Genomic DNA, 25452 nt, shown 5'->3' on the forward strand with positions numbered 1-25452 from the left:
CCACCTGGCAATCAAAGATTGTTCATCAACATAAATCATATGATGAACAAAAAAATAGCATAATAAAATATCCGAAAATGAATACATATTAGTATAATAGATCTAGAATGAATACATGTTAGTATAATAGAGCTAAAATGAATACCTGACAATCAAAGATTGTTCATTAACATAAATTATATAACAATAAACACATTATCACTACTTTTTCGTTTTTTTAATTGCCATATTCCTATATTATAATACAAATATTTTTAAAAAATAATAGTTGTTATAAACACACTTAACACATTGCCACAAGCAATCAACACTTCTATTTACCTGCCCCACTTCTCATCATCAAGTTCAATTTATTTTCTTTTGAAGATGTCACCTTAAGGTCATTGCATCATATCCACCAAAAAATCATCTGGCTGCACAAGTACATGTAAGTATTAGTGATCAACAAACTCTAACAACGTACGTAATAAACATATTCGTTGTATAAGTTAATAGCTTACTTTAAAACTCCTTTTAACTACAACTAAGCCCTTACCTCAATACTTTAACAAATAAATAGCTGAACGTTTTTCATATTAAAACTATACAACTCACCTTACTTGTATCAGTCATTACTTCTTGTAGAATATAATACACAAAAATGATGTCCTCTTCATAACCTCATAATGAGTCTCGACAATCTTTTGTTTTTGTTGCGTGTCATTCAAGCCTTCCATCTATAAACACAAACGTAGATCGACAAAAATGAGTGAACTAAGTCTCGTTCAAAAGGGTAACTCATTTCCCCATATTAGACCCGCCCATTTCACCTCTTCCTTAAACCTGTTCCCACCCATTTGATACGTTACTTGTCTATTAAACCCGCCAATTTTACGAATACTAATTTCTGAACATCTAAACTTTCATTATCACTATCAGATACAAAAAAAATCATGATTGCAATACACTTGATAAATTACTTGTCTATTACACCCGCCCATTTTACCTCGTTCACAAATTTGCTCCTGTCCATCAAACTATATAGAGAAGCTCTCACTGAAATGGAGAAGAACAATTAAATTTTCAAATTAAATTTTGCAATCATGAAAACAAAGTAAAATAGAAACTCTACTCAAAAAATCGAAACTATGATGGTAAAAATTAGGTAAAATAGAGAAGAAACAGTGGTTACCTTTTTTAGGACAAGACATGTTAATGAAGGCTGAACAGAAAATCCAAAAACACGTACTTTGTTACGTCTTAAGCCATCTAATAACGCCTGCTTTGATACCTCTTCCGTCCGAAGGGTAGTAACATCTTTTGACCCTGGCCGCCAGATGTTTTTTATCCTCCACCACTCAAGGATCCTACACTTTTATAAACACAACTAAAAAGAATAAATGCATATCTGTGTGTACATGATTAGCTTTCAGTTGACAATGGGTTCTTCATTACCTTTCAGTTGACAACGGCTTCATGATTAAAAAATGCTTCATCTTTGCACTATATATAATGAAAGATTATGAGTAAATATAGAAATTCCCTGGCTAATTGATTTGTCATTATCTATATTGCGTTTTATTTATGTTGATTAATTTGATTGACAAAACTTTAGGAAGTTATTTACAGTTTATTTTTAGACAATATATTGGTGTTTTAAATTTAAAATATAATTTAAATGAGTAACTAATAGTATCAATTCTATAATTAAAAGGATTATTTTCAGGGAATCAAATATGAACAGACTCAATCGAATATACTTGTAGACAATAAGATAAAAGATACATGTAGGTTCACTTGCCCAGACTACACTATCGAATATACCTATAGGTATTGCTTCAATTTCAAGCGATATAGATTAAGAAGTTCCAACGGTTCCATCGCCACCTGCAACCTATCAAATAACAAATCAAATTCTTGTCTATATTAACATCATATACCTAAAAGTAGTATACACCATCAACATGAATCATACAACACTAACCACAATCGACAACCCTTCGCGAGTTCCGTTGGCACAATTCATACTAAAATCATATACCTAAAACTAGTTTCAGCATGAAGCATACTAATTTTCGCGAGTTCCGTTGGCACAATTCCTACTAAAACCAACTCAGTTACTTACACATGTTGAAAAGAATTTGTTACCTTTTTTAACTTTGTATGTACACAACACTCGATGAAACACAACAATTTTGTATGTCTGTACATAATTGTTTTGAATTAAGTATACGCCACTACGTTCGATTAAGATGTGTTCCAACAAATATTAGCATTAAAGATGCGAATCAATTTAAATCAGGAGAAAGCAGTATGGACCACCCTGGTTGCACAACAAACATGGACCTGCCAGCAAACATGACATATCATTGTTAGAACACAGATTCGATAGACAACCTAGTGAAACAGATTTCAAAATACTTATCCATCCTATTTCATTACATGCATCAAAAGAAGACATATATAATCAAGGTTGTAAAAGTCACGAGTCGGGGACGCATCGGTCTAGGCCTAAAAAGGACGCGTCAGCCGAGTCGGTGATGCATCGGTGATGCATCGGTCATTGACCAACGTTGACTTTATTAATAATTTCTTAAATATATATTTATATACATATAAAATAGTTGATTATGTACCATAAATTTCTTAAATAAAAACTTGAATTTAAAAACAATCGAACTTCAAACTTAATTAATGTTACCGAGTACATAATCAGTAAGGACACAGAGAAAAGGGTGGCCCACAAAATAAAACAAAACCTAATTTCTAAAAACATATCAGATCTTGATGAAAATTTGACTGATTTTGAAAGTTTTTGACCAACTTTGACCGTCTTTGACAGACTTTGACCGAACTTTTAGCTTTGACCATCTTTCGAGTCGTTTTTAGAAAAAACGGGACGGAGAACCCAAAAAAATGACGCATCGGCTGAAGCGTCGGTCAAGTCGGACGACTTTTACAACACTGTATATAATTGAAAATGCATATAACATATCAAATTTTTTGTCAAATTCAATGAAAACCTTATAGCATTTGCAAATATGCCGGTATTAACAATCGTTTTACTAACCAAATAATCAACGAAAACACCCGATAAACAACAAAAATTAAACGATTACAACCCTAAATCTGTTGGAGGTTTTATTAAATTCTTTCGTGTAGGGTAAAATAATCGATAGCCGGATAAATCACTGAATCGTGGTATCACTTTCCGAAAGTAATTATTCGACCCTTATAGCCTGGGTTACACGAATATCACTTTGGGATAAGACAGAGATTAAATTCTTGTTTTGGCAGAAACAAGAATTCCTTTTGCAGAAGAATATTTTGGTGTTCGTAACTTGTTTATTTTTCTCATGCATATTGGTTAATATATTTATATACACCCTTAATCATGAAAGAGTCTTTTATTAAAATCAATTGGCCGATTGATTAATAAAAGTATCTTCTGTAATATTCAAAAGTGGTTACAGGAAGAGTATTTCTATAAACAAATATTATCACTTCCATCATTAAAGTAAAAGTTGTTACTTTTACAATAAACAAATATTATATTTTACAACTATCAAAGCATGAGTGATCACTTTATAATAAACAAGTATTATTCGTTCAACCACTAAAGTAAAAGTGGGTGCAAGAATAATTCTTCCGTAATCACTCAAAATTGTGTTAAGTGTTTTCTTACTGCTGTCTCTTAAGAACCAGCACTGCAAAAGGACCAGCAGCGCAAAAATCAGCAAACAGGACCAGCAGCGCAAAAGTCAGCATACAGGACCAGCAGCGCAAAAATCAGCATACAGGACCAGCAGCGCAGAGGAACCAGCAAACAGGACCAGCTGGGCAGAACAACCAGCACAGGGACCAGCTGCGCAGAACAACCAGCACAAGGACCAGCTGCGCAGAACAACCAGCACAGGGACCAGCAATGCAGAACAACCAGCACAAGGACCAGCAATGCAGAACAACCAGTACAAGGACCAGCAATGCAGAACAACCAGCACAAAACACTTAGCCAAATTTCAGCTTACTAAGAAAACTTAGTACTGAAAACACTTAGTCAAATTTCAGGTAGACCAAGTCATGATAGTAAATAATGGAAAACCACTTTTGGGTTCGGGTAATCTATCACTTAATGGGTGTACACTCCGTACCTCCAAACCCATTTACAAGTGTAGATTAAAACCCAAAATTACACTAAATTTACAACAATCCTCCCCAATTTAGTGCAATTCATTTCATGAGAATTAAACAAATTAAAACAAAACTCATGCATAAATGAAAATATCTTGAAGATTGAATTTTCACCTTAGTACATTACACATTCCAAATATTCGAGAATCGGGGTGTTCTAAGAATTGAACCCTTCAACCCATTTGAATAACTGAAAATAACATACACATAAGTTTTCAAATACTCTAAAGCTATCCTGACACTTTACAAGCCATGTGTCCATATCCATTCATGAATGTATCTAAAGCAAAAGTCCAAGCTTTGTTGAAGCGGCAAAACTTCACATTCACATAGGTAGTTCATTTCAGTCATGCACCTGCTATTGCACTTTTTCAAATAAACCATTAAGAAGCTAAACTTCATCCTCACCTTCAACAGGTCCGAGTACATACCTTACCTTGGGATGATACAAAATTTTGTACTCCAAATTTCTAAGTATAAGCCTTCCACATTGAATTCAACTTCTAATTTTCATCAGAAGGGAATTGGGTATCTTATAATTAGAAATTTATGTGGACTTTAAACCCATCCCCACAGCAGACTTTTTCACCAAGTCTCTTGCCAATCCCTTCGTCAAGTGATCAGCTAAATTCTGTTGTGACCTCACGAACACTATAGAAATCACCCCATTCATGATGAGTTCACGAATCATGCTATGTCTGACACCTAAGTGTCTAGACTTTCCATTGTACATCTGGCTATAAGCCTTTGCCAATGTCGCAGCACTATCACAATGGATAGACATGGGTGCTATAGGTTTAGGCCATAATGGTATCTCATGGATCAAGTTTCTAAGCCATTCTGCTTCTTTACCAGCAGCAGCTAAAGCAACAAACTCAGATTCCATCGTTGAGTTGGTAATACATGTCTGCTTCTTAGAAGCCCATGAAATAGCACCTCCCCCAAGCAAGAACACCCAACCACCCGTTGAAGAATGATCTTCAATATTGGTTATCCAACTCGCATCAGAATATCCTTCTATTACCGAAGGAAACCCATTATAAGATAAAGTATAGTCCATAGTTTTCTTCAAGTACTTCAGTACCCGCCTAATTGCTTGCCAGTGATGAGTACTAGGATTACTAGTATATCTACTCAGTTTTCCCACAGCAAAAGCAATATCCGGCCTTGTACAAGTCATGGCGTACATCAAACAGCCAATCACCTGAGAATACTCAAGTTGTGATACAGCTTCACCTTGATTAGGCATAAGCTTCTCACTTGGATCAACAGGGGTACTCACAGGATTACATTCAAAGCAATTGAACTTTTTCAACACCTTCTCAATATAATGAGATTGACAAATCGAAATTCCTTTGCTTTCACGTTTGATCCTAATGCCAAGGATAACGTCAGCCTCCCCCATATCTTTCATGGAGAATTTTGATGACAAAAATTCTTTTGTTAAATCAACCTGACTTTGGTCAGTCCCAAAGATTAACATGTCATCAACATATAGACAAATTATAACTCCTTTACCAGAATCATCAAATTTACTATATACAAATTTATCTGCTTGGTTTAATTTAAAACCACTAGATAAAATCACTTCATCAAACTTTTGATGCCATTGCTTAGGTGCTTGTTTCAAACCATATAAGGATTTCACAAGTTTGCACACCTTGCCTTCATTTCCTGGCATGACAAAGCCCTGAGGTTGGTTTATATAAACCTCCTCATCCAATTCACCATTCAAGAATGCTGTCTTCACATCCATCTGGTGAATAACTAGATTGTGAATCGTAGCCAAAGCAATCAGCAGTCTAATGGTAGTGATACGTGCCACGGGAGCATAAGTATCAAAATAGTCAATTCCAGACTTTTGTCTAAAGCCTTGAATGACTAACCTTGCCTTGAACTTTTCAATAGTTCCATCCACCTTCATCTTCTTTTTGAAAATCCATTTGCAACCCAAAGGTTTGCAACCAGGAGGTAGATCAGCTAACACCCAAGTGTTATTGCCCATGATAGAATCTATCTCATCATTAATTGCCTCTTTCCAGAATGCAACATCCTGAGACCTCATTGATTCATCATATGTTTTAGGATCATCATCAACATTGAAACAATACGAATATTGGGTAGAAACATCATCCCTAGAACCTTCAACTAAGTATAGTTGAAAATCTGGTCCAAATGATTTAGGTTTCCTTTTTCTTTTGCTTTTCCGAAGCTCAAGTGACTGATCAACAGCCTTTTCAGAGACTTCATCATTACAATCCTTATTGATTCCATTGTTACTTGGAATCATATCCTTTGGTCTAGGTATAGATGAAAATCGATTTTCATCAAAGATTGCATCCCTTGAATCAATCACAGAATTGATTGAGACAAACTCATTAGGCTCTATTACATAGAACCTATATGCCTTGGAATGTTCAACATATCCAACAAATATGCAATCTATACCTCTTTCACCTAAACTTTTCTTCTTGGGATCAGGTAGTCTTACAACCGCCCTACAGCCCCATACCCGAAGATAATTCAAGTTAGGTTTCCTTTTATTCCAAAGTTCATAAGGTGTAATCTTGTTTCTTTTGTTAGGAACTCTATTAAGCAAATAACAAGCTGTTAACATAGCTTCCCCCCAAAATCCTTCACTTAAACCCGAATAGGATAACATGGAATTAACCATTTCCTTAAGGACCCTATTCTTCCTTTCAGATATACCATTTTGTTGTGGAGTATAAGGAGCTGTGGTCTCATGGATAATACCAACGGATTGGAAATACGATTGGTCAATGTATTCACCTCCCCTATCTGTTCTAAGTCTTTTAATCAAAGCCTTTTGTTGTAATTCTACTTCAGTTTTAAATATTTTAAATTTATCTAATGCTTCATCCTTAGTATGTAACAAATAAACATAGCAAAATCTAGAAGCATCATCAATAAAAGTCACAAAATATTTCTTGTTCCCTAAAGTAGGAGTAGCATGCAAATCACATAAATCACTATGTATTAATTCCAAAATTTCAGTATCACGATGTACATTTTGAAATGGTTTCTTAGTGATCTTTGTTAACATACACGTTTTACACTTTTCATTGTTCATGTCAAAAGCCGGTATTAATCCATCTTTAGACATATCTTGCATTCTTTTAAAGTGTATATGTCCTAGTCTAGCATGAAATGTCCCGTTCTTATTGATTAAAAACGTTCCATATTAATTGATTTCGTTGCGAGGTTTTGACCTCTATATGAGACGTTTTTCAAAGACTGCATTCATTTTTAAAACAAACCATAACCTTTATTTCATAAATAAAGGTTTAAAAAGCTTTACGTAGATTATCAAATAATGATAATCTAAAATATCCTGTTTACACACGACCATTACATAATGGTTTACAATACAAATATGTTACAACAAAATAAGTTTCTTGAATGCAGTTTTTACACAATATCATACAAGCATGGACTCCAAATCTCGTCCTTATTTAAGTATGCGACAGCGGAAGCTTCTTAATAATCACCTGAGAATAAACATGCTTAAAACGTCAACAAAAATGTTGGCGAGTTATAGGTTTAACCTATATATATCAAATCATAATAATAGACCACAAGATTTCATATTTCAATACACATCCCATACATAGAGATAAAAATCATTCATATGGTGAACACCTGGTAACCGACATTAACAAGATGCATATATAAGAATATCCCCATCATTCCGGGACACCCTTCGGATATGATATAAATTTCGAAGTACTAAAGCATCCGGTACTTTGGATGGGGTTTGTTAAGCCCAATAGATCTATCTTTAGGATTCGCGTCAATTAGGGTGTCTGTTCCCTAATTCTTAGATTACCAGACTTAATAAAAAGGGGCATATTCGATTTCGATAATTCAATCATAGAATGTAGTTTCACGTACTTGTGTCTATTTTGTAAATCATTTATAAAACCTGCATGTATTCTCATCCCAAAAATATTAGATTTTAAAAGTGAGACTATAACTCACTTTCACAGATTTTTACTTCGTCGGGAAGTAAGACTTGGCCACTGGTTGATTCACGAACCTATAACAATATATACATATATATCAAAGTATGTTCAAAATATATTTACAACACTTTTAATATATTTTGATGTTTTAAGTTTATTAAGTCAGCTGTCCTCGTTAGTAACCTACAACTAGTTGTCCACAGTTAGATGTACAGAAATAAATCGATAAATATTATCTTGAATCAATCCACGACCCAGTGTATACGTATCTCAGTATTGATCACAACTCAAACTATATATATTTTGGAATCAACCTCAACCCTGTATAGCTAACTCCAACATTCACATATAGAGTGTCTATGGTTGTTCCGAAATATATATAGATGTGTCGACATGATAGGTCGAAACATTGTATACGTGTCTATGGTATCTCAAGATTACATAATATACAATACAAGTTGATTAAGTTATGGTTGGAATAGATTTGTTACCAATTTTCACGTAGCTAAAATGAGAAAAATTATCCAATCTTGTTTTACCCATAACTTCTTCATTTTAAATCCGTTTTGAGTGAATCAAATTGCTATGGTTTCATATTGAACTCTATTTTATGAATCTAAAAAGAAAAAGTATAGGTTTATAGTCGGAAAAATAAGTTACAAGTCGTTTTTGTAAAGGTAGTCATTTCAGTCGAAAGAACGACGTCTAGATGACCATTTTAGAAAACATACTTCCACTTTGAGTTTAATCATAATTTTTGGATATAGTTTCATGTTCATAATAAAAATCGTTTTCTCAGAATAACAACTTTAAAATCAAAGTTTATCATAGTTTTTAATTAACTAACCCAAAACAGCCCGCGGTGTTACTACGACGGCGTAAATCCGGTTTTACGGTGTTTTTCGTGTTTCCAGGTTTTAAATCATTAAGTTAGCATATCATATAGATATAGAACATGTGTTTAGTTGATTTTAAAAGTCAAGTTAGAAGGATTAACTTTTGTTTGCGAACAAGTTTAGAATTAACTAAACTATGTTCTAGTGATTACAAGTTTAAACCTTCGAATAAGATAGCTTTATATGTATGAATCGAATGATGTTATGAACATCATTACTACCTTAAGTTCCTTGGATAAACCTACTGGAAAAGAGAAAAATGGATCTAGCTTCAATGGATCCTTGGATGGCTCGAAGTTCTTGAAGCAGAATCATGACACGAAAACAAGTTCAAGTAAGATCATCACTTGAAATAAGATTGTTATAGTTATAGAAATTGAACCAAAGTTTGAATATGATTATTACCTTGTATTAGAATGATAACCTACTGTAAGAAACAAAGATTTCTTGAGGTTGGATGATCACCTTACAAGATTGGAAGTGAGCTAGCAAACTTGAAAGTATTCTTGATTTTATGAAACTAGAACTTTTGGAATTTATGAAGAACACTTAGAACTTGAAGATAGAACTTGAGAGAGATCAATTAGATGAAGAAAATTGAAGAATGAAAGTGTTTGTAGGTGTTTTTGGTCGTTGGTGTATGGATTAGATATAAAGGATATGTAATTTTGTTTTCATGTAAATAAGTCATGAATGATTACTCATATTTTTGTAATTTTATGAGATATTTCATGCTAGTTGCCAAATGATGGTTCCCACATGTGTTAGGTGACTCACATGGGCTGCTAAGAGCTAATCATTGGAGTGTATATACCAATAGTACATACATCTAAAAGCTGTGTATTGTACGAGTACGAATACGGGTGCATACGAGTAGAATTGTTGATGAAACTGAACGAGGATGTAATTGTAAGCATTTTTGTTAAGTAGAAGTATTTTGATAAGTGTATTGAAGTCTTTCAAAAGTGTATAAATACATATTAAAACACTACATGTATATACATTTTAACTGAGTCGTTAAGTCATCGTTAGTCGTTACATGTAAGTGTTGTTTTGAAACCTTTAGGTTAACGATCTTGTTAAATGTTGTTAACCCAATGTTTATAATATCAAATGAGATTTTAAATTATTATATTATCATGATATTATCATGTATGAATATCTCTTAATATGATATATATACATTAAATGTCTTTACAACGATAATCGTTACATATATGTCTCGTTTAAAAATCATTAAGTTAGTAGTCTTGTTTTTACATATGTAGTTCATTGTTAATATACTTAATGATATGTTTACTTATCATAGTATCATGTTAACTATATATATATCCATATATATATGTCATCATATAGTTTTTACAAGTTTTAACGTTCGTGAATCACCGGTCAACTTGGCTGGTCAATTGTCTATATGAAACATATTTCAATTAATCAAATCTTAACAAGTTTGATTGCTTAACATGTTGGAAACATTTAATCATGTAAACATCAATCTCAATTAATATATATAAACATGGAAAAGTTCGGGTCACTACAGTACCTACCCGTTAAATAAATTTCGTCCCGAAATTTTAAGCTGTTGAAGGTGTTGACGAATCTTCTGGAAATAGATGCGGGTATTTCTTCTTCATCTGATCTTCACGCTCCCAGGTGAACTCGGGTCCTCTACGAGCATTCCATCGAACCTTAACAATTGGTATCTTGTTTTGCTTAAGTCTTTTAACCTCACGATCTATTATTTCGACGGGTTCTTCGATGAATTGGAGTTTTTCGTTGATTTGGATTTCATCTAACGGAATAGTGAGATCTTCTTTAGCAAAACATTTCTTCAAATTCGAGACGTGGAAAGTGTTATGTACAGCCGCGAGTTGTTGAGGTAACTCAAGTCGGTAAGCTACTGGTCCGACACGATCAATAATCTTGAATGGTCCAATATACCTTGGATTTAATTTCCCTCGTTTACCAAATCGAACAACGCCTTTCCAAGGTGAAACTTTAAGCATGACCATCTCTCCAATTTCAAATTCTATATCTTTTCTTTTAATGTCAGCGTAGCTCTTTTGTCGACTTTGGGCGGTTTTCAACCGTTGTTGAATTTGGATGATCTTCTCGGTAGTTTCTTGTATAATCTCTGGACCCGTAATCTGTCTATCCCCCACTTCACTCCAACAAATCGGAGACCTGCACTTTCTACCATAAAGTGCTTCAAACGGCGCCATCTCAATGCTTGAATGGTAGCTGTTGTTGTAGGAAAATTCTGCTAACGGTAGATGTCGATCCCAACTGTTTCCGAAATCAATAACACATGCTCGTAGCATGTCTTCAAGCGTTTGTATCGTCCTTTCGCTCTACCCATCAGTTTGTGGATGATAGGCAGTACTCATGTCTAGACGAGTTCCTAATGCTTGCTGTAATGTCTGCCAGAATCTTGAAATAAATCTGCCATCCCTATCAGAGATAATAGAGATTGGTATTCCATGTCTGGAGATGACTTCCTTCAAATACAGTCGTGCTAACTTCTCCATCTTGTCATCTTCTCTTATTGGTAGGAAGTGTGCTGATTTGGTGAGACGATCAACTATTACCCAAATAGTATCAAAACCACTTGCAGTCCTTGGCAATTTAGTGATGAAATCCATGGTAATGTTTTCCCATTTCCATTCCGGGATTTCGGGTTGTTGAAGTAGACCTGATGGTTTCTGATGCTCAGCTTTGACCTTAGAACACGTCAAACATTCTCCTACATATTTAGCAACATCGGCTTTCATACCCGGCCACCAAAAATATTTCTTGAGATCCTTGTACATCTTCCCCGTTCCAGGATGTATTGAGTATCTGATTTTATGAGCTTCTCTAAGTACCATTTCTCTCATATCTCCAAATTTTGGTACCCAAATCCTTTCAGCCCTATACCGGGTTCCGTCTTCCCGAATATTAAGATGTTTCTCCGATCCTTTGGGTATTTCATCCTTTAAATTTCCCTCTTTTAAAACTCCTTGTTGCGCCTCCCTTATTTGAGTAGTAAGGTTATTATGAATCATTATATTCATAGATTTTACTCGAATGGGTTCTCTGTCCTTCCTGCTCAAGGCATCGGCTACCACATTTGCCTTTCCCGGGTGGTAACGAATCTCAAAGTCATAATCATTCAACAATTCAATCCACCTACGCTGCCTCATATTCAGTTGTTTCTGATTAAATATGTGTTGAAGACTTTTGTGGTCGGTATATATAATACTTTTGACCCCATATAAGTAGTGCCTCCAAGTCTTTAATGCAAAAACAACTGCGCCTAATTCTAAATCATGCGTCGTATAATTTTGTTCGTGAATCTTCAATTGTCTAGACGCATAAGCAATCACCTTCGTTCGTTGCATTAATACACAACCGAGACTTTGCTTTGATGCGTCACAATAAATCACAAAATCATCATTCCCTTCAGGCAATGACAATATAGGTGCCGTAGTTAGCTTTTTCTTCAATAACTGAAACGCTTTCTCTTGTTCATCATTCCATTCAAATTTCTTCCCTTTATGCGTTAATGCAGTCAAGGGTTTTGCTATTCTGGAAAAGTCTTGGATGAACCTTCTGTAGTAACCAGCTAGTCCTAAAAACTGGCGTATGTGTTTCGGAGTTTTCGGGGTTTCCCACTTTTCAACAGTTTCTATCTTTGCCGGATCCACCTTAATACCTTCTTTGTTCACTATGTGACAGAGGAATTGAACTTCTTCCAACCAAAATGCACACTTTGAAAACTTAGCGTACAATTCTTCCTTCCTCAATACTTCTAACACCTTTCTCAAATGTTCACCGTGTTCTTGGTCATTCTTTGAGTAAATAAGTATGTCATCAATGAAAACAATGACAAACTTGTCAAGGTATGGTCCACACACTCGGTTCATAAGGTCCATGAACACAGCTGGTGCATTAGTTAAACCAAACGGCATGACCATAAACTCGTAATGACCGTAACGTGTTCTGAAAGCAGTCTTTGGAATATCATCTTCTTTCACCCGCATTTGATGATACCCGGAACGTAAGTCAATCTTTGAATAAACAGACGAGCCTTGTAGTTGATCAAATAAGTCGTCGATTCTCGGTAGTGGGTAGCGGTTCTTGATGGTAAGTTTGTTCAACTCTCGGTAGTCGATACACAACCTGAATGTACCATCTTTCTTCTTGACAAACAAAACAGGAGCTCCCCACGGTGATGTGCTTGGTCGAATGAAACCACGCTCTAAAAGTTCTTGTAATTGGCTTTGCAGTTCTTTCATCTCGCTGGGTGCGAGTCTGTAAGGAGCACGAGCTATTGGTGCAGCTCCTGGTACAAGATCTATTTGAAATTCAACGGATCGATGTGGGGGTAATCCCGGTAATTCTTTCGGAAATACATCAGGAAATTCTTTTGCGACGGGAACATCATTGATGCTAACTCTACTGGTATCAAATCAATCTTAAATGTTTCGCTAACCAGTTTAATTTCTCGATTCCGACATATATTATCTGCTGAAATTAATTTACCATTTGCTAATTCGAGTAAAAATTTACTATCCAAAGGCGTCAATGGACAACTTAATTTAGCACAAAAATCTCTACTCATATAGCTTCTATCCGCACCCGAATCAAATAAAACGTAAGCAGATTTATTGTCAATAAGAAACGTACCCGTAACAAGCTCAGGGTCTTCTTGTGCCTCTGCCGCATTAATATTGAAAACTCTTCCGCGGCCTTGTCCATTCGTGTTCTCCTGGTTCGGGCAATTTCTAATAATGTGGCCCGGTTTTCCACATTTATAACAAACTACATTGGCATAACTTGCTCCGACACTACTTGCTCCTCCATTACTCGTTCCGACACCATTTGTTCCTTTCGTTCTATTAACCCCTGGTCCGTAGACCTCACACTTCGCCGCGCTATGACCATTTCTTTTACACTTGTTGCAAAATTTGGTGCAGAACCCCGAGTGATACTTTTCACACCTTTGGCATAGCTGCTTCTGATTGTTGTTGTTATTGCGGTTATTATTGTTGTTGGGATGATTGTTGTAGTTGCTGTTGTTGTTGTTGTTGTTGTTGTTGTTGTTGGGCCGTTTGTTGTAGTTGCGATTGATGTTGCGATTGTTGGGATAATTGCTGCGATTATTGTTGTAATTGCTGTTGTTGTTGTATTGGTGATTCTTATCACCGTTTTCCTCCCACTTTCTTTTGACTTGCTTCACATTGGCCTCTTCAGCAGTCTGTTCTTTAATTCTTTCTTCAATCTGGTTCACTAGTTTGTGAGCCATTCTACATGCCTGTTGTATGGAGGCGGGCTCGTGTGAACTTATATCTTCTTGGATTCTTTCCGGTAATCCTTTCACAAACGCGTCGATCTTCTCTTCCTCATCTTCGAATGCTCCCGGACACAATAGGCACAATTCTGTGAATCGTCTTTCGTACGTGGTAATATCAAATCCTTGGGTTCGTAACCCTCTAAGTTCTGTCTTGAGCTTATTGACCTCGGTTCTGGGACGGTACTTCTCGTTCATCAAGTGCTTGAATGCTGACCACGGTAGTGCGTACGCATCGTCTTGTCCCACTTGCTCTAGATAGGTATTCCACCATGTTAACGCAGAACCTGTGAAGGTATGCGTAGCGTACTTTACTTTGTCCTCTTCAGTACACTTACTTATGGCAAACACCGATTCGACCTTCTCGGTCCACCGTTTCAATCCGATCGGTCCTTCGGTTCCATCAAATTCCAAAGGTTTGCAGGCAGTGAATTCTTTGTAGGTGCATCCTACACGATTTCCTGTACTGCTAGATCCAAGGTTATTGTTGGCATGTAGCGCAGCCTGTACTGCGGCTATGTTTGAAGCTAGAAAAGTACGGAATTCCTCTTCATTCATATTCACGGTGTGTCGAGTAGTCGGTGCCATTTCCCGTTAAGTTCATACTTAGTAGCTAATATACAATTCAACTACTACAATTCTATATGAAAAACTGATTATAATAATATTTCGCGTTCAAACTTTTATACAATATTTTACAAACTTACAATACCGCTTATTTTACATAAAGCATGAAATATAGCACACAATAACTTTGATACAAGATAGTTGTGAAGATAATTCTAGCTAGTACACAAGTCGTTCAGCAAAGGTAATAAAGACACATAATTCATACGTCCAGAAACAAGTCATGCATTCTGGTTTTACTAGGACTACTTCCCATCCTTGGTCTTGTGGAACATAACCGTTATGGCCGTTGATAAGACAGCGTGTTGTAACGTCGTTAAAGGGACGAGGGTTACGTAATGTCCAACAGCCCCGTAACAATCTAAAAACCTCATTTCTTACCCCAATTACCGACTCCGTCACTTGTGGGAACGTTTTGTTTAATAGTTGTAGGCCGATGTTCTTGTTCTCACTTTGGTGAGAAGCGAACATTACTAATCCGTAAGCATAACATGCTTCTTTATGTTGCATGTTAGCCGCTTTTTCTAAATCACAAAGTCCAATATTCGGATATATTGAGTCAAAATAATTTCTTAACCCATTGCGTAAAATAGCATTTGGGTTTCCCGCAATATATGCGTCAAAGTAAACACATCGTAACTTATGGGTTTCCCAATGTGATATCCCCCATCTTTCAAACGAAAGTCTCTTATAAACCAAGACATTCTTGGAACGTTCTTCGAATGTCTTACAAACTGATCTCGCCTTAAATAGTTGTGCCGAAGAATTCTGGCCGACTCTAGACAAGATTTCATCAATCATGTCTCCGGGTAGGTCTCTTAAAATATTGGGTTGTCTATCCATTTTGTGTTTTTAAACTGTAAAATAGACAAGAGTTAGTTTCATAAAAAAATACTTATTAATACAAGCAATTTTTACATATATCATAAAGCATAAGAACACTATATTACATATATTACACCACACGAATACAACTATCTTATTCCGACTCGCTCGTTTCTTCTTCTTCGGTTTTGGTTCGTTTTGCCAAGTTTCTAGGGATATATGATGTTCCCCTAATACGAGCCGTCGTTGTCCACATTGGTTTAGAAAAACCTGGTGGTTTAGAGGTTCCCGGGTCATTGTTACAACTTAAGGACTTCGGGGGTTGACGATACATATAAAGTTCATCGGGGTTGGAATTAGATTTCTCTATTTTTATGCCCTTTCCCTTATTATTTTCTTTTGCCTTTTTAAATTCAGTTGGGGTAATTTGTATAACATCATCGGAATTCTCGTCGGAATCCGATTCATCGGAGAATTGGTAATCCTCCCAATATTTTGCTTCCTTGGCGGAAACACCATTGACCATAATTAACTTTGGTCGGTTGGTTGAGGATTTTCTTTTACTTAACCGTTTTATTATTTCCCCCACCGGTTCTATTTCTTCATCCGGTTCCGATTCTTCTTCCGGTTCCGATTCTTCTTCCGGTTCCGACTCTTCTTCCGGTTCCTCTTCGGGAACTTGTGAATCAGTCCACAAATCATTCCAATTTACATTTGACTCTTCATTATTATTAGGTGAGTCAATGGGACTTGTTCTAGAGGTAGACATCTATCACATAATATCAAACACGTTAAGAGATTAATATATCACATAATATTCATATGTTAAAAATATATAGTTTCCAACAAAAATGTTAAGCAATCATTTTTAAAGAAAACACGGTCGAAGTCCAGACTCACTAATGCATCCTAACAAACTCGATAAGACACACTAATGCAAATTTTCTGGTTCTCTAAGACCAACGCTCGGATACCAACTGAAATGTCCCGTTCTTATTGATTAAAAACGTTCCATATTAATTGATTTCGTTGCGAGGTTTTGACCTCTATATGAGACGTTTTTCAAAGACTGCATTTATTTTTAAAACAAACCATAACCTTTATTTCATAAATAAAGGTTTAAAAAACTTTACGTAGATTATCAAATAATGATAATCTAAAATATCCTGTTTACACACGACCATTACATAATGGTTTACAATACAAATATGCTACAACAAAATAAGTTTCTTGAATGCAGTTTTTACACAATATCATACAAGCATGGACTCCAAATCTCGTCCTTATTTAAGTATGCGACAGCGGAAGCTTCTTAATAATCACCTGAGAATAAACATGCTTAAAACGTCAACAAAAATGTTGGTGAGTTATAGGTTTAACCTATATATATCAAATCATAATAATAGACCACAAGATTTCATATTTCAATACACATCCCATACATAGAGATAAAAATCATTCATATGGTGAACACCTGGTAACCGACATTAACAAGATGCATATATAAGAATATCCCCATCATTCCGGGACACCCTTCGGATATGATATAAATTTCGAAGTACTAAAGCATCCGGTACTTTGGATGGGGTTTGTTAAGCCCAATAGATCTATCTTTAGGATTCGCGTCAATTAGGGTGTCTGTTCCCTAATTCTTAGATTACCAGACTTAATAAAAAGGGGCATATTCGATTTCGATAATTCAATCATAGAATGTAGTTTCACGTACTTGTGTCTATTTTGTAAATCATTTATAAAACCTGCATGTATTCTCATCCCAAAAATATTAGATTTTAAAAGTGGGACTATAACTCACTTTCACAGATTTTTACTTCGTCGGGAAGTAAGACTTGGCCACTGGTTGATTCACGAACCTATAACAATATATACATATATATCAAAGTATGTTCAAAATATATTTACAACACTTTTAATATATTTTGATGTTTTAAGTTTATTAAGTCAGCTGTCCTCGTTAGTAACCTACAACTAGTTGTCCACAGTTAGATGTACAGAAATAAATCGATAAATATTATCTTGAATCAATCCACGACCCAGTGTATACGTATCTCAGTATTGATCACAACTCAAACTATATATATTTTGGAATCAACCTCAACCCTGTATAGCTAACTCCAACATTCACATATAGAGTGTCTATGGTTGTTCCGAAATATATATAGATGTGTCGACATGATAGGTCGAAACATTGTATACGTGTCTATGGTATCTCAAGATTACATAATATACAATACAAGTTGATTAAGTTATGGTTGGAATAGATTTGTTACCAATTTTCACGTAGCTAAAATGAGAAAAATTATCCAATCTTGTTTTACCCATAACTTCTTCATTTTAAATCCGTTTTGAGTGAATCAAATTGCTATGGTTTCATATTGAACTCTATTTTATGAATCTAAAAAGAAAAAGTATAGGTTTATAGTCGGAAAAATAACTTACAAGTCGTTTTTGTAAAGGTAGTCATTTCAGTCGAAAGAACGACGTCTAGATGACCATTTTAGAAAACATACTTCCACTTTGAGTTTAATCATAATTTTTGGATATAGTTTCATGTTCATAATAAAAATCGTTTTCTCAGAATAACAACTTTAAAATCAAAGTTTATCATAGTTTTTAATTAACTAACCCAAAACAGCCCGCGGTGTTACTACGACGGCGTAAATCCGGTTTTACGGTGTTTTTCGTGTTTCCAGGTTTTAAATCATTAAGTTAGCATATCATATAGATATAGAACATGTGTTTAGTTGATTTTAAAAGTCAAGTTAGAAGGATTAACTTTTGTTTGCGAACAAGTTTAGAATTAACTAAACTATGTTCTAGTGATTACAAGTTTAAACCTTCGAATAAGATAGCTTTATATGTATGAATCGAATGATGTTATGAACATCATTACTACCTTAAGTTCCTTGGATAAACCTACTGGAAAAGAGAAAAATGGATCTAGCTTCAATGGATCCTTGGATGGCTCGAAGTTCTTGAAGCAGAATCATGACACGAAAACAAGTTCAAGTAAGATCATCACTTGAAATAAGATTGTTATAGTTATAGAAATTGAACCAAAGTTTGAATATGATTATTACCTTGTATTAGAATGATAACCTACTGTAAGAAACAAAGATTTCTTGAGGTTGGATGATCACCTTACAAGATTGGAAGTGAGCTAGCAAACTTGAAAGTATTCTTGATTTTATGAAACTAGAACTTTTGGAATTTATGAAGAACACTTAGAACTTGAAGATAGAACTTGAGAGAGATCAATTAGATGAAGAAAATTGAAGAATGAAAGTGTTTGTAGGTGTTTTTGGTCGTTGGTGTATGGATTAGATATAAAGGATATGTAATTTTGTTTTCATGTAAATAAGTCATGAATGATTACTCATATTTTTGTAATTTTATGAGATATTTCATGCTAGTTGCCAAATGATGGTTCCCACATGTGTTAGGTGACTCACATGGGCTGCTAAGAGCTAATCATTGGAGTGTATATACCAATAGTACATACATCTAAAAGCTGTGTATTGTACGAGTACGAATACGGGTGCATACGAGTAGAATTGTTGATGAAACTGAACGAGGATGTAATTGTAAGCATTTTTGTTAAGTAGAAGTATTTTGATAAGTGTATTGAAGTCTTTCAAAAGTGTATAAATACATATTAAAACACTACATGTATATACATTTTAACTGAGTCGTTAAGTCATCGTTAGTCGTTACATGTAAGTGTTGTTTTGAAACCTTTAGGTTAACGATCTTGTTAAATGTTGTTAACCCAATGTTTATAATATCAAATGAAATTTTAAATTATTATATTATCATGATATTATCATGTATGAATATCTCTTAATATGATATATATACATTAAATGTCTTTACAACGATAATCGTTACATATATGTCTCGTTTAAAAATCATTAAGTTAGTAGTCTTGTTTTTACATATGTAGTTCATTGTTAATATACTTAATGATATGTTTACTTATCATAGTATCATGTTAACTATATATATATCCATATATATGTCATCATATAGTTTTTACAAGTTTTAACGTTCGTGAATCACCGGTCAACTTGGGTGGTCAATTGTCTATATGAAACATATTTCAATTAATCAAATCTTAACAAGTTTGATTGCTTAACATGTTGGAAACATTTAATCATGTAAACATCAATCTCAATTAATATATATAAACATGGAAAAGTTCGGGTCACTACATAGCATGCCAAAGTGTAGAATTATTTATGCTAGAAGTAGATATAAAAGCAAAATTAACATCCAAGTGATTAATGTTAAGTCTAAACATTCTATTGCATAAATAACCAAAACCAACAAACATACCATGTTTTGACAAAACAAACTTATCAGATTCAATCACTTGTTTATAACCACAACAATTTAACACACTACTGGAAACCAAATTTTTTCTTATTTGTGGTACATGCAAAACATCAAACAAACAAATAGTTTTTCCAGAACTAAAACACAAATTCACACTTCCACGTCCATGAACAGAGGCTGTTGACTCATTTCCCATATGAAGAATTGATCCATCAGTCACGGACTCGTAAGTCTTGAACCAAAATCTATCCTTGCATACATGGGTGGTGGCTCCCGAGTCAACCCACCACGCGACATCATCATCCTGCACAAAATAAGCCTCAGATATATATGAAACATAATAATTCTCATTTGAATTATTAAATATATTCTGACCTTTCGAGTTGTGGTTGTTTAAACCATTTCCCGAACCGCTTGTGCTAGATCCTTTGGCATTATTATTACCAAAAATAACCTTGCAATCCTTTTTCATGTGTCCAGTTTTACCACACTTCCAACAAGTCAATTTAGACTTCTTGTTCGGATTAGCCTTGTTATAACCTTGATGTTTACGTTTGCCCTTTTTGTCATTATTACTAGTGAACTTTTTATGTTCCACCATATTGACAACAGACGTACCAGCAACTTCGTTGCTCTTTGGCTTGTCATTATCCTGCAACCTGAGGGATTCCTCAATACGCAGATGACTACCCAACTCAACAAGAGTTAACTCCTCCTTCTTATGTTTCAAAGAATGTTTAAATTCTTTCCAAGATGGAGGTAGTTTATCAATTATGCTTGAGACTTGAATAGACTCATCCATGTTCATCTTATGTTGTGTGAATTGACCAAGTATACGAATGAGCTCATTGTATTGTTCCAAGACCGGTCTAGAATCGACCATCTTGTAATTATTAAAATTACTCACAAGGAACTTTTTACTAGAAGCATCCTCAGACATATACTTGGTTTCTAAACAGTCCCATAGTTCTTTAGAAGATTCAACATTTAGGTAAATATCAAAAAGGGAATCAGCCATACCATTGAGGATTAAACCTCTAGCGATGTAGTCATCGTTCTCCCACTTGCACCTTTTCCGAATTTGTTCAATAGTGGCATCATCACCATGATCTTCAGGAATTGGTGTGCTGAGTACGTACACCACACTCATGCTGCTCAGAAAGAAGTGCATCTTCTTTTGCCATCTCCTAAAATCAATTCCCTCAAACTTATCAAGTTTGGAGAAATTCGTCGTCATGTATTTCATCGTAGCTGCCATCGATTATAACAAATAATTACTTTCGATTGTTGGAGGTTTTATTAAATTCTTTCGTGTAGGGTAAAATAATCGATAGCCGGATAAATCACTGAATCGTGGTATCACTTTTCGAAAGTAATTATTCGACCCTTATAGCCTGGGTTACACGAATATCATTTTGGGATAAGACAGAGATTAAATTCTTGTTTTGGCAGAAACAAGAATTCCTTTTGCAGAAGAATATTTTGGTGTTCGTAACTTGTTTATTTTTCTCGTGCATATTGGTTAATATATTTATATACACCCTTAATCATGAAAGAGTCTTTTATTAAAATCAATTGGCCGATTGATTAATAAAAGTATCTTCTATAATATTCAAAAGTGGTTACAGGAAGAGTATTTCTATAAACAAATATTATCACTTCCATCATTAAAGTAAAAGTTGTTACTTTTACAATAAACAAATATTATATTTTACAACTATCAAAGCATGAGTGATCACTTTATAATAAACAAGTATTATTCGTTCAACCACTAAAGTAAAAGTGGGTGCAAGAATAATTCTTCCGTAATCACTCAAAATTGTGTTAAGTGTTTTCTTACTGCTGTCTCTTAAGAACCAGCACTGCAAAAGGACCAGCAGCGCAAAAATCAGCAAACAGGACCAGCAGCGCAAAAGTCAGCAAACAGGACCAGCAGCGCAAAAGTCAGCATACAGGACCAGCAGCGCAGAGGAACCAGCAAACAGGACCAGCTGGGCAGAACAACCAGCACAGGGACCAGCTGCGCAGAACAACCAGCACAGGGACCAGCTGCGCAGAACAACCAGCACAGGGACCAGCTGCGCAGAACAACCAGCACAGGGACCAGCAATGCAGAACAACCAGCACAGGGACCAGCAATGCAGAACAACCAGCACAAGGACCAGCAATGCAGAACAACCAGCACAAAACACTTAGCCAAATTTCAGCTTACTAAGAAAACTTAGTACTGAAAACACTTAGTCAAATTTCAGGTAGACCAAGTCATGATAGTAAATAATGGAAAACCACTTTTGGGTTCGGGTAATCTATCACTTAATGGGTGTACACTCCGTACCTCCAAACCCATTTACAAGTGTAGATTAAAACCCAAAATTACACTAAATTTACAACAAAATCATCTTTTTAGTATGTTTATTAAAAAAATTATGAAGATAAAAACCCGACGACCAGCAAATTACGAATAGAATTTACCGTCATCAAAAATTGCGACAGGCAAAACCCAAAATTCACTGCAACAACCTTGGACATAATAATAATAGGAAGAAATAGTAGTAATCAATCACGAAATCAACGATAGGAATGAAACCCACCACCAAAACCAATCGATGGAACCATGAAGGATCTGATTCAGAAAGAAAACCTTAAAGTGGATCTTCAAAGCTGCAATTAATCGATAAAGATCAAGTCCACCCTAAATCGATAGTGAAAGCATTGAAGGAATTAAACCCATGACCAAAACTAATATTCAGAAAACCTAATAGATATAAATACACTGATTTAAAAACAATAATCGTGAAAAGTACTGTAGCAAATCAAGAAGGATGGTTTTATTCTGTCCGTAGTAGATAGGGTAATGAGATTATAGATTCAGTTTGTAGATGGAGAGTGAAAAGTGGGTATGGATTTTTTTCCCAGATCTGAAAAATGGATGAATATGAGTGCGGGTTTTTTGAAATGGGTATGTTGCTGCTAAGGATTCTAGGCGACAAATGAGGGGCATTTTCATCCATTTTTTGTAAATTATTCCTTAATGAGTTCATTAAGTTGATTAGCTAAATCTAATGGTCATAATTTAGCCTAAGAAATTTAATGGAAGGCTGAGATTGAAAGTTAGGTTTTATAATGACTCTATTATGTTTTTCTTATTATGTATAGTATATATATATATATATATATATATATATATATATATATATATATATATATATATATATATAGATTATTATTATTATTATTATTATTATTATTATTCAACTCAAAACATTTTATTATAAAATTTATATCCTTCAACTCATCATCACTCGAGCTCGAATTACTTTAATTAACCAGTTCATAAGACTATCAATTAAGGTGATGACCCGATGGTGTGCTCGTTGTGTTCGTTAGAGCCCGACTCGCATGATCATTTATTTTTCAACTGTTCATATGCTTCTCTTCTATGGTCATTTGCTACTCGTAACATGATGGTGCCCTTCTCTAGTGCTTCATGAAAGATTGTGACATTTGCTAGTAACTTCTCGGCTAAAAGAAACGCTACTAGTATTACGGCTAAGCTCTTGTTTGATGCGACAGTTTATTTTATATGGCAAGAGTGAAATGCTAGATTACACAAGCAACAAGCTAGATCGATTGAGAACTTAGTGGCGGTGATATTTTCGACGGTTAGATTGAAGTTGATCTCAGTTAAGTGGAAGTCGACCAAGCAAGCTAAAGTTGTGAAAGATTCATGGGAAATTCCTTAATGTAACGTGTCTGATTGTTTGTTGAGCACTTGAGCGTTTAGCTCTTTGTGGTGTGTGGCGTCTTTGCCTGGCTAGTTATTTAGTTACTGTGAGCTTAGTTGGTCACACAATATTTTTTCCGCTTTGTTTTGTAATATTTTTAAGATTTAATAATATTCACCTGGTGTAATTCCCTTTATCCAAAAGAAAGACTATCAATTAATGTATATTGAGACCACTAGTTTGAAAAGAAAAAAAAAAGAAATTAAAGCAAGTACGGCCATTTATACCAGCATAGCTGCAATTAATTTAGCAACAACTCTTCATCCTACTTACTTTTAGCTGAGAACTCAAGTGAGGACTCTTTTGCTAATCATATTTGATTTCCTTATACAATTAATAATTGATAAATAATAATATATACGGAGTAACATAATTATATATTATTGCTCAAGATAAAAATATTGGGGGTTGGCTGGGTGGGTTGAAATTACCACTTCCAATTTGGCTGACAATTATGACTTGGTTCTTTTTATTGCTCAAGATAAAAATAAATGAATCAACAGAATTCATATACGCATTGGGTCCAATATTTTACATACATCGATTCGACGAAGAACACTCTTCTAACTAACTGCAAGTATTTTATGAAGGGATATAAAGTAGTATAAGAAAGATATAACATAAGATAGAAATACATCGACCATATATAAAGCATTATTTATTATTATTATTATATTAATACAATCAGACGTTAAAAAAATACCCCATTAGATAGAAAATCTTATATAAAACCATCACACACACACGTGTCATCATGATATGTAGTAGTAGTAGTAGTAATAAAAGAGCAGCTAGAATATATGGTACATAATACCATCACAACACATCTAAAGAAAGAAGCGTTGTTCATATAAAAAATAATAAGAAGAAGATGGTTGTGTATTAAATATCTATCCTTTTCCTCTTGTTATTCTTCTTCTTCTTCTTTTTCTTTATTAATTTACCACCACCGAGATTAGGATTAGTATAGGGAGATACAAGTGACTTGACAAATACAGGGGCATTACTATTAAACCAACCCTGCCAAGACAAATCATCTCCTTTATTATGATCAGCAGCAGCACATAAACGCCAACTGTTGTTAGGAAAGATAGAGTTTGTATGCAGTAGTAGCAGCACCATACTTATTACCTTCATAATCACGTGGGAGTAGTTGCCAACAACAATGGCGGCAATTGTTGTTGTAGTTTTTCATCACCCATGTCTCTCAGTGATCACCTAACATATCTAAACGAAATATGTGTTGGTGATTTTAGTGTCATCCAACTAACATTTTAGCTGATTGTGATTTACTAGAAAGCAGGAGTTGACTAGTGATACTTAACATGGGTTCGGTGAGTGCGGAGTGCACGCCCATAAGAGTGAACTAGACACTGGCGCACGGTAATGGCGGGGGTCAAGGGGGCTGCGCCCCCTTGCGGGGTCCAAGGGGCAGCGCCCCTGGCGGGGTCCAAAACGTTTTGAGTGATACGTTTTAATGA

At 34.9% G+C, this 25452-nt stretch overlaps 1 protein-coding gene across 5 annotated transcripts; it reads right to left on the reverse strand.

Moving 5' to 3' along the window:
• Positions 1–167: 167 nt before the first annotated feature.
• On the reverse strand, positions 168–22693 carry LOC139877473 (uncharacterized). Of its 5 annotated transcripts, none has more exons than XR_011768616.1 (6): positions 1804–2401; positions 1435–1482; positions 1172–1346; positions 986–1035; positions 595–716; positions 168–413 (listed from the first exon to the last, which is right to left on the reverse strand). XR_011768616.1 is itself a non-coding variant. In XM_071864900.1 (6 exons), exons 3-5 carry the CDS (start codon positions 1473–1475, stop codon positions 612–614), a joined length of 321 nt encoding a protein of 106 aa, XP_071721001.1. In that variant the 5' UTR covers positions 1476–1482; positions 1804–1866; positions 22659–22693; the 3' UTR covers positions 168–413; positions 595–611. The 5 variants fall into 5 exon arrangements, 4 of the variants coding, with proteins under 4 accessions (XP_071721001.1, XP_071721000.1, XP_071721002.1 ...); XM_071864900.1 differs by lacking the exon at positions 986–1035 and adding an exon at positions 22659–22693 and having other exon boundaries at positions 1804–1866; XM_071864899.1 differs by lacking the exon at positions 986–1035 and adding an exon at positions 22659–22693 and having other exon boundaries at positions 1804–1873.
• Between the last annotated feature and the right edge of the window lie 2759 nt (positions 22694–25452).

The sequence above is a fragment of the Rutidosis leptorrhynchoides genome, chromosome 11 (genome assembly GCF_046630445.1).
Source record: "Rutidosis leptorrhynchoides isolate AG116_Rl617_1_P2 chromosome 11, CSIRO_AGI_Rlap_v1, whole genome shotgun sequence".
In the NCBI taxonomy this organism is placed as follows: domain Eukaryota; kingdom Viridiplantae; phylum Streptophyta; class Magnoliopsida; order Asterales; family Asteraceae; genus Rutidosis; species Rutidosis leptorrhynchoides.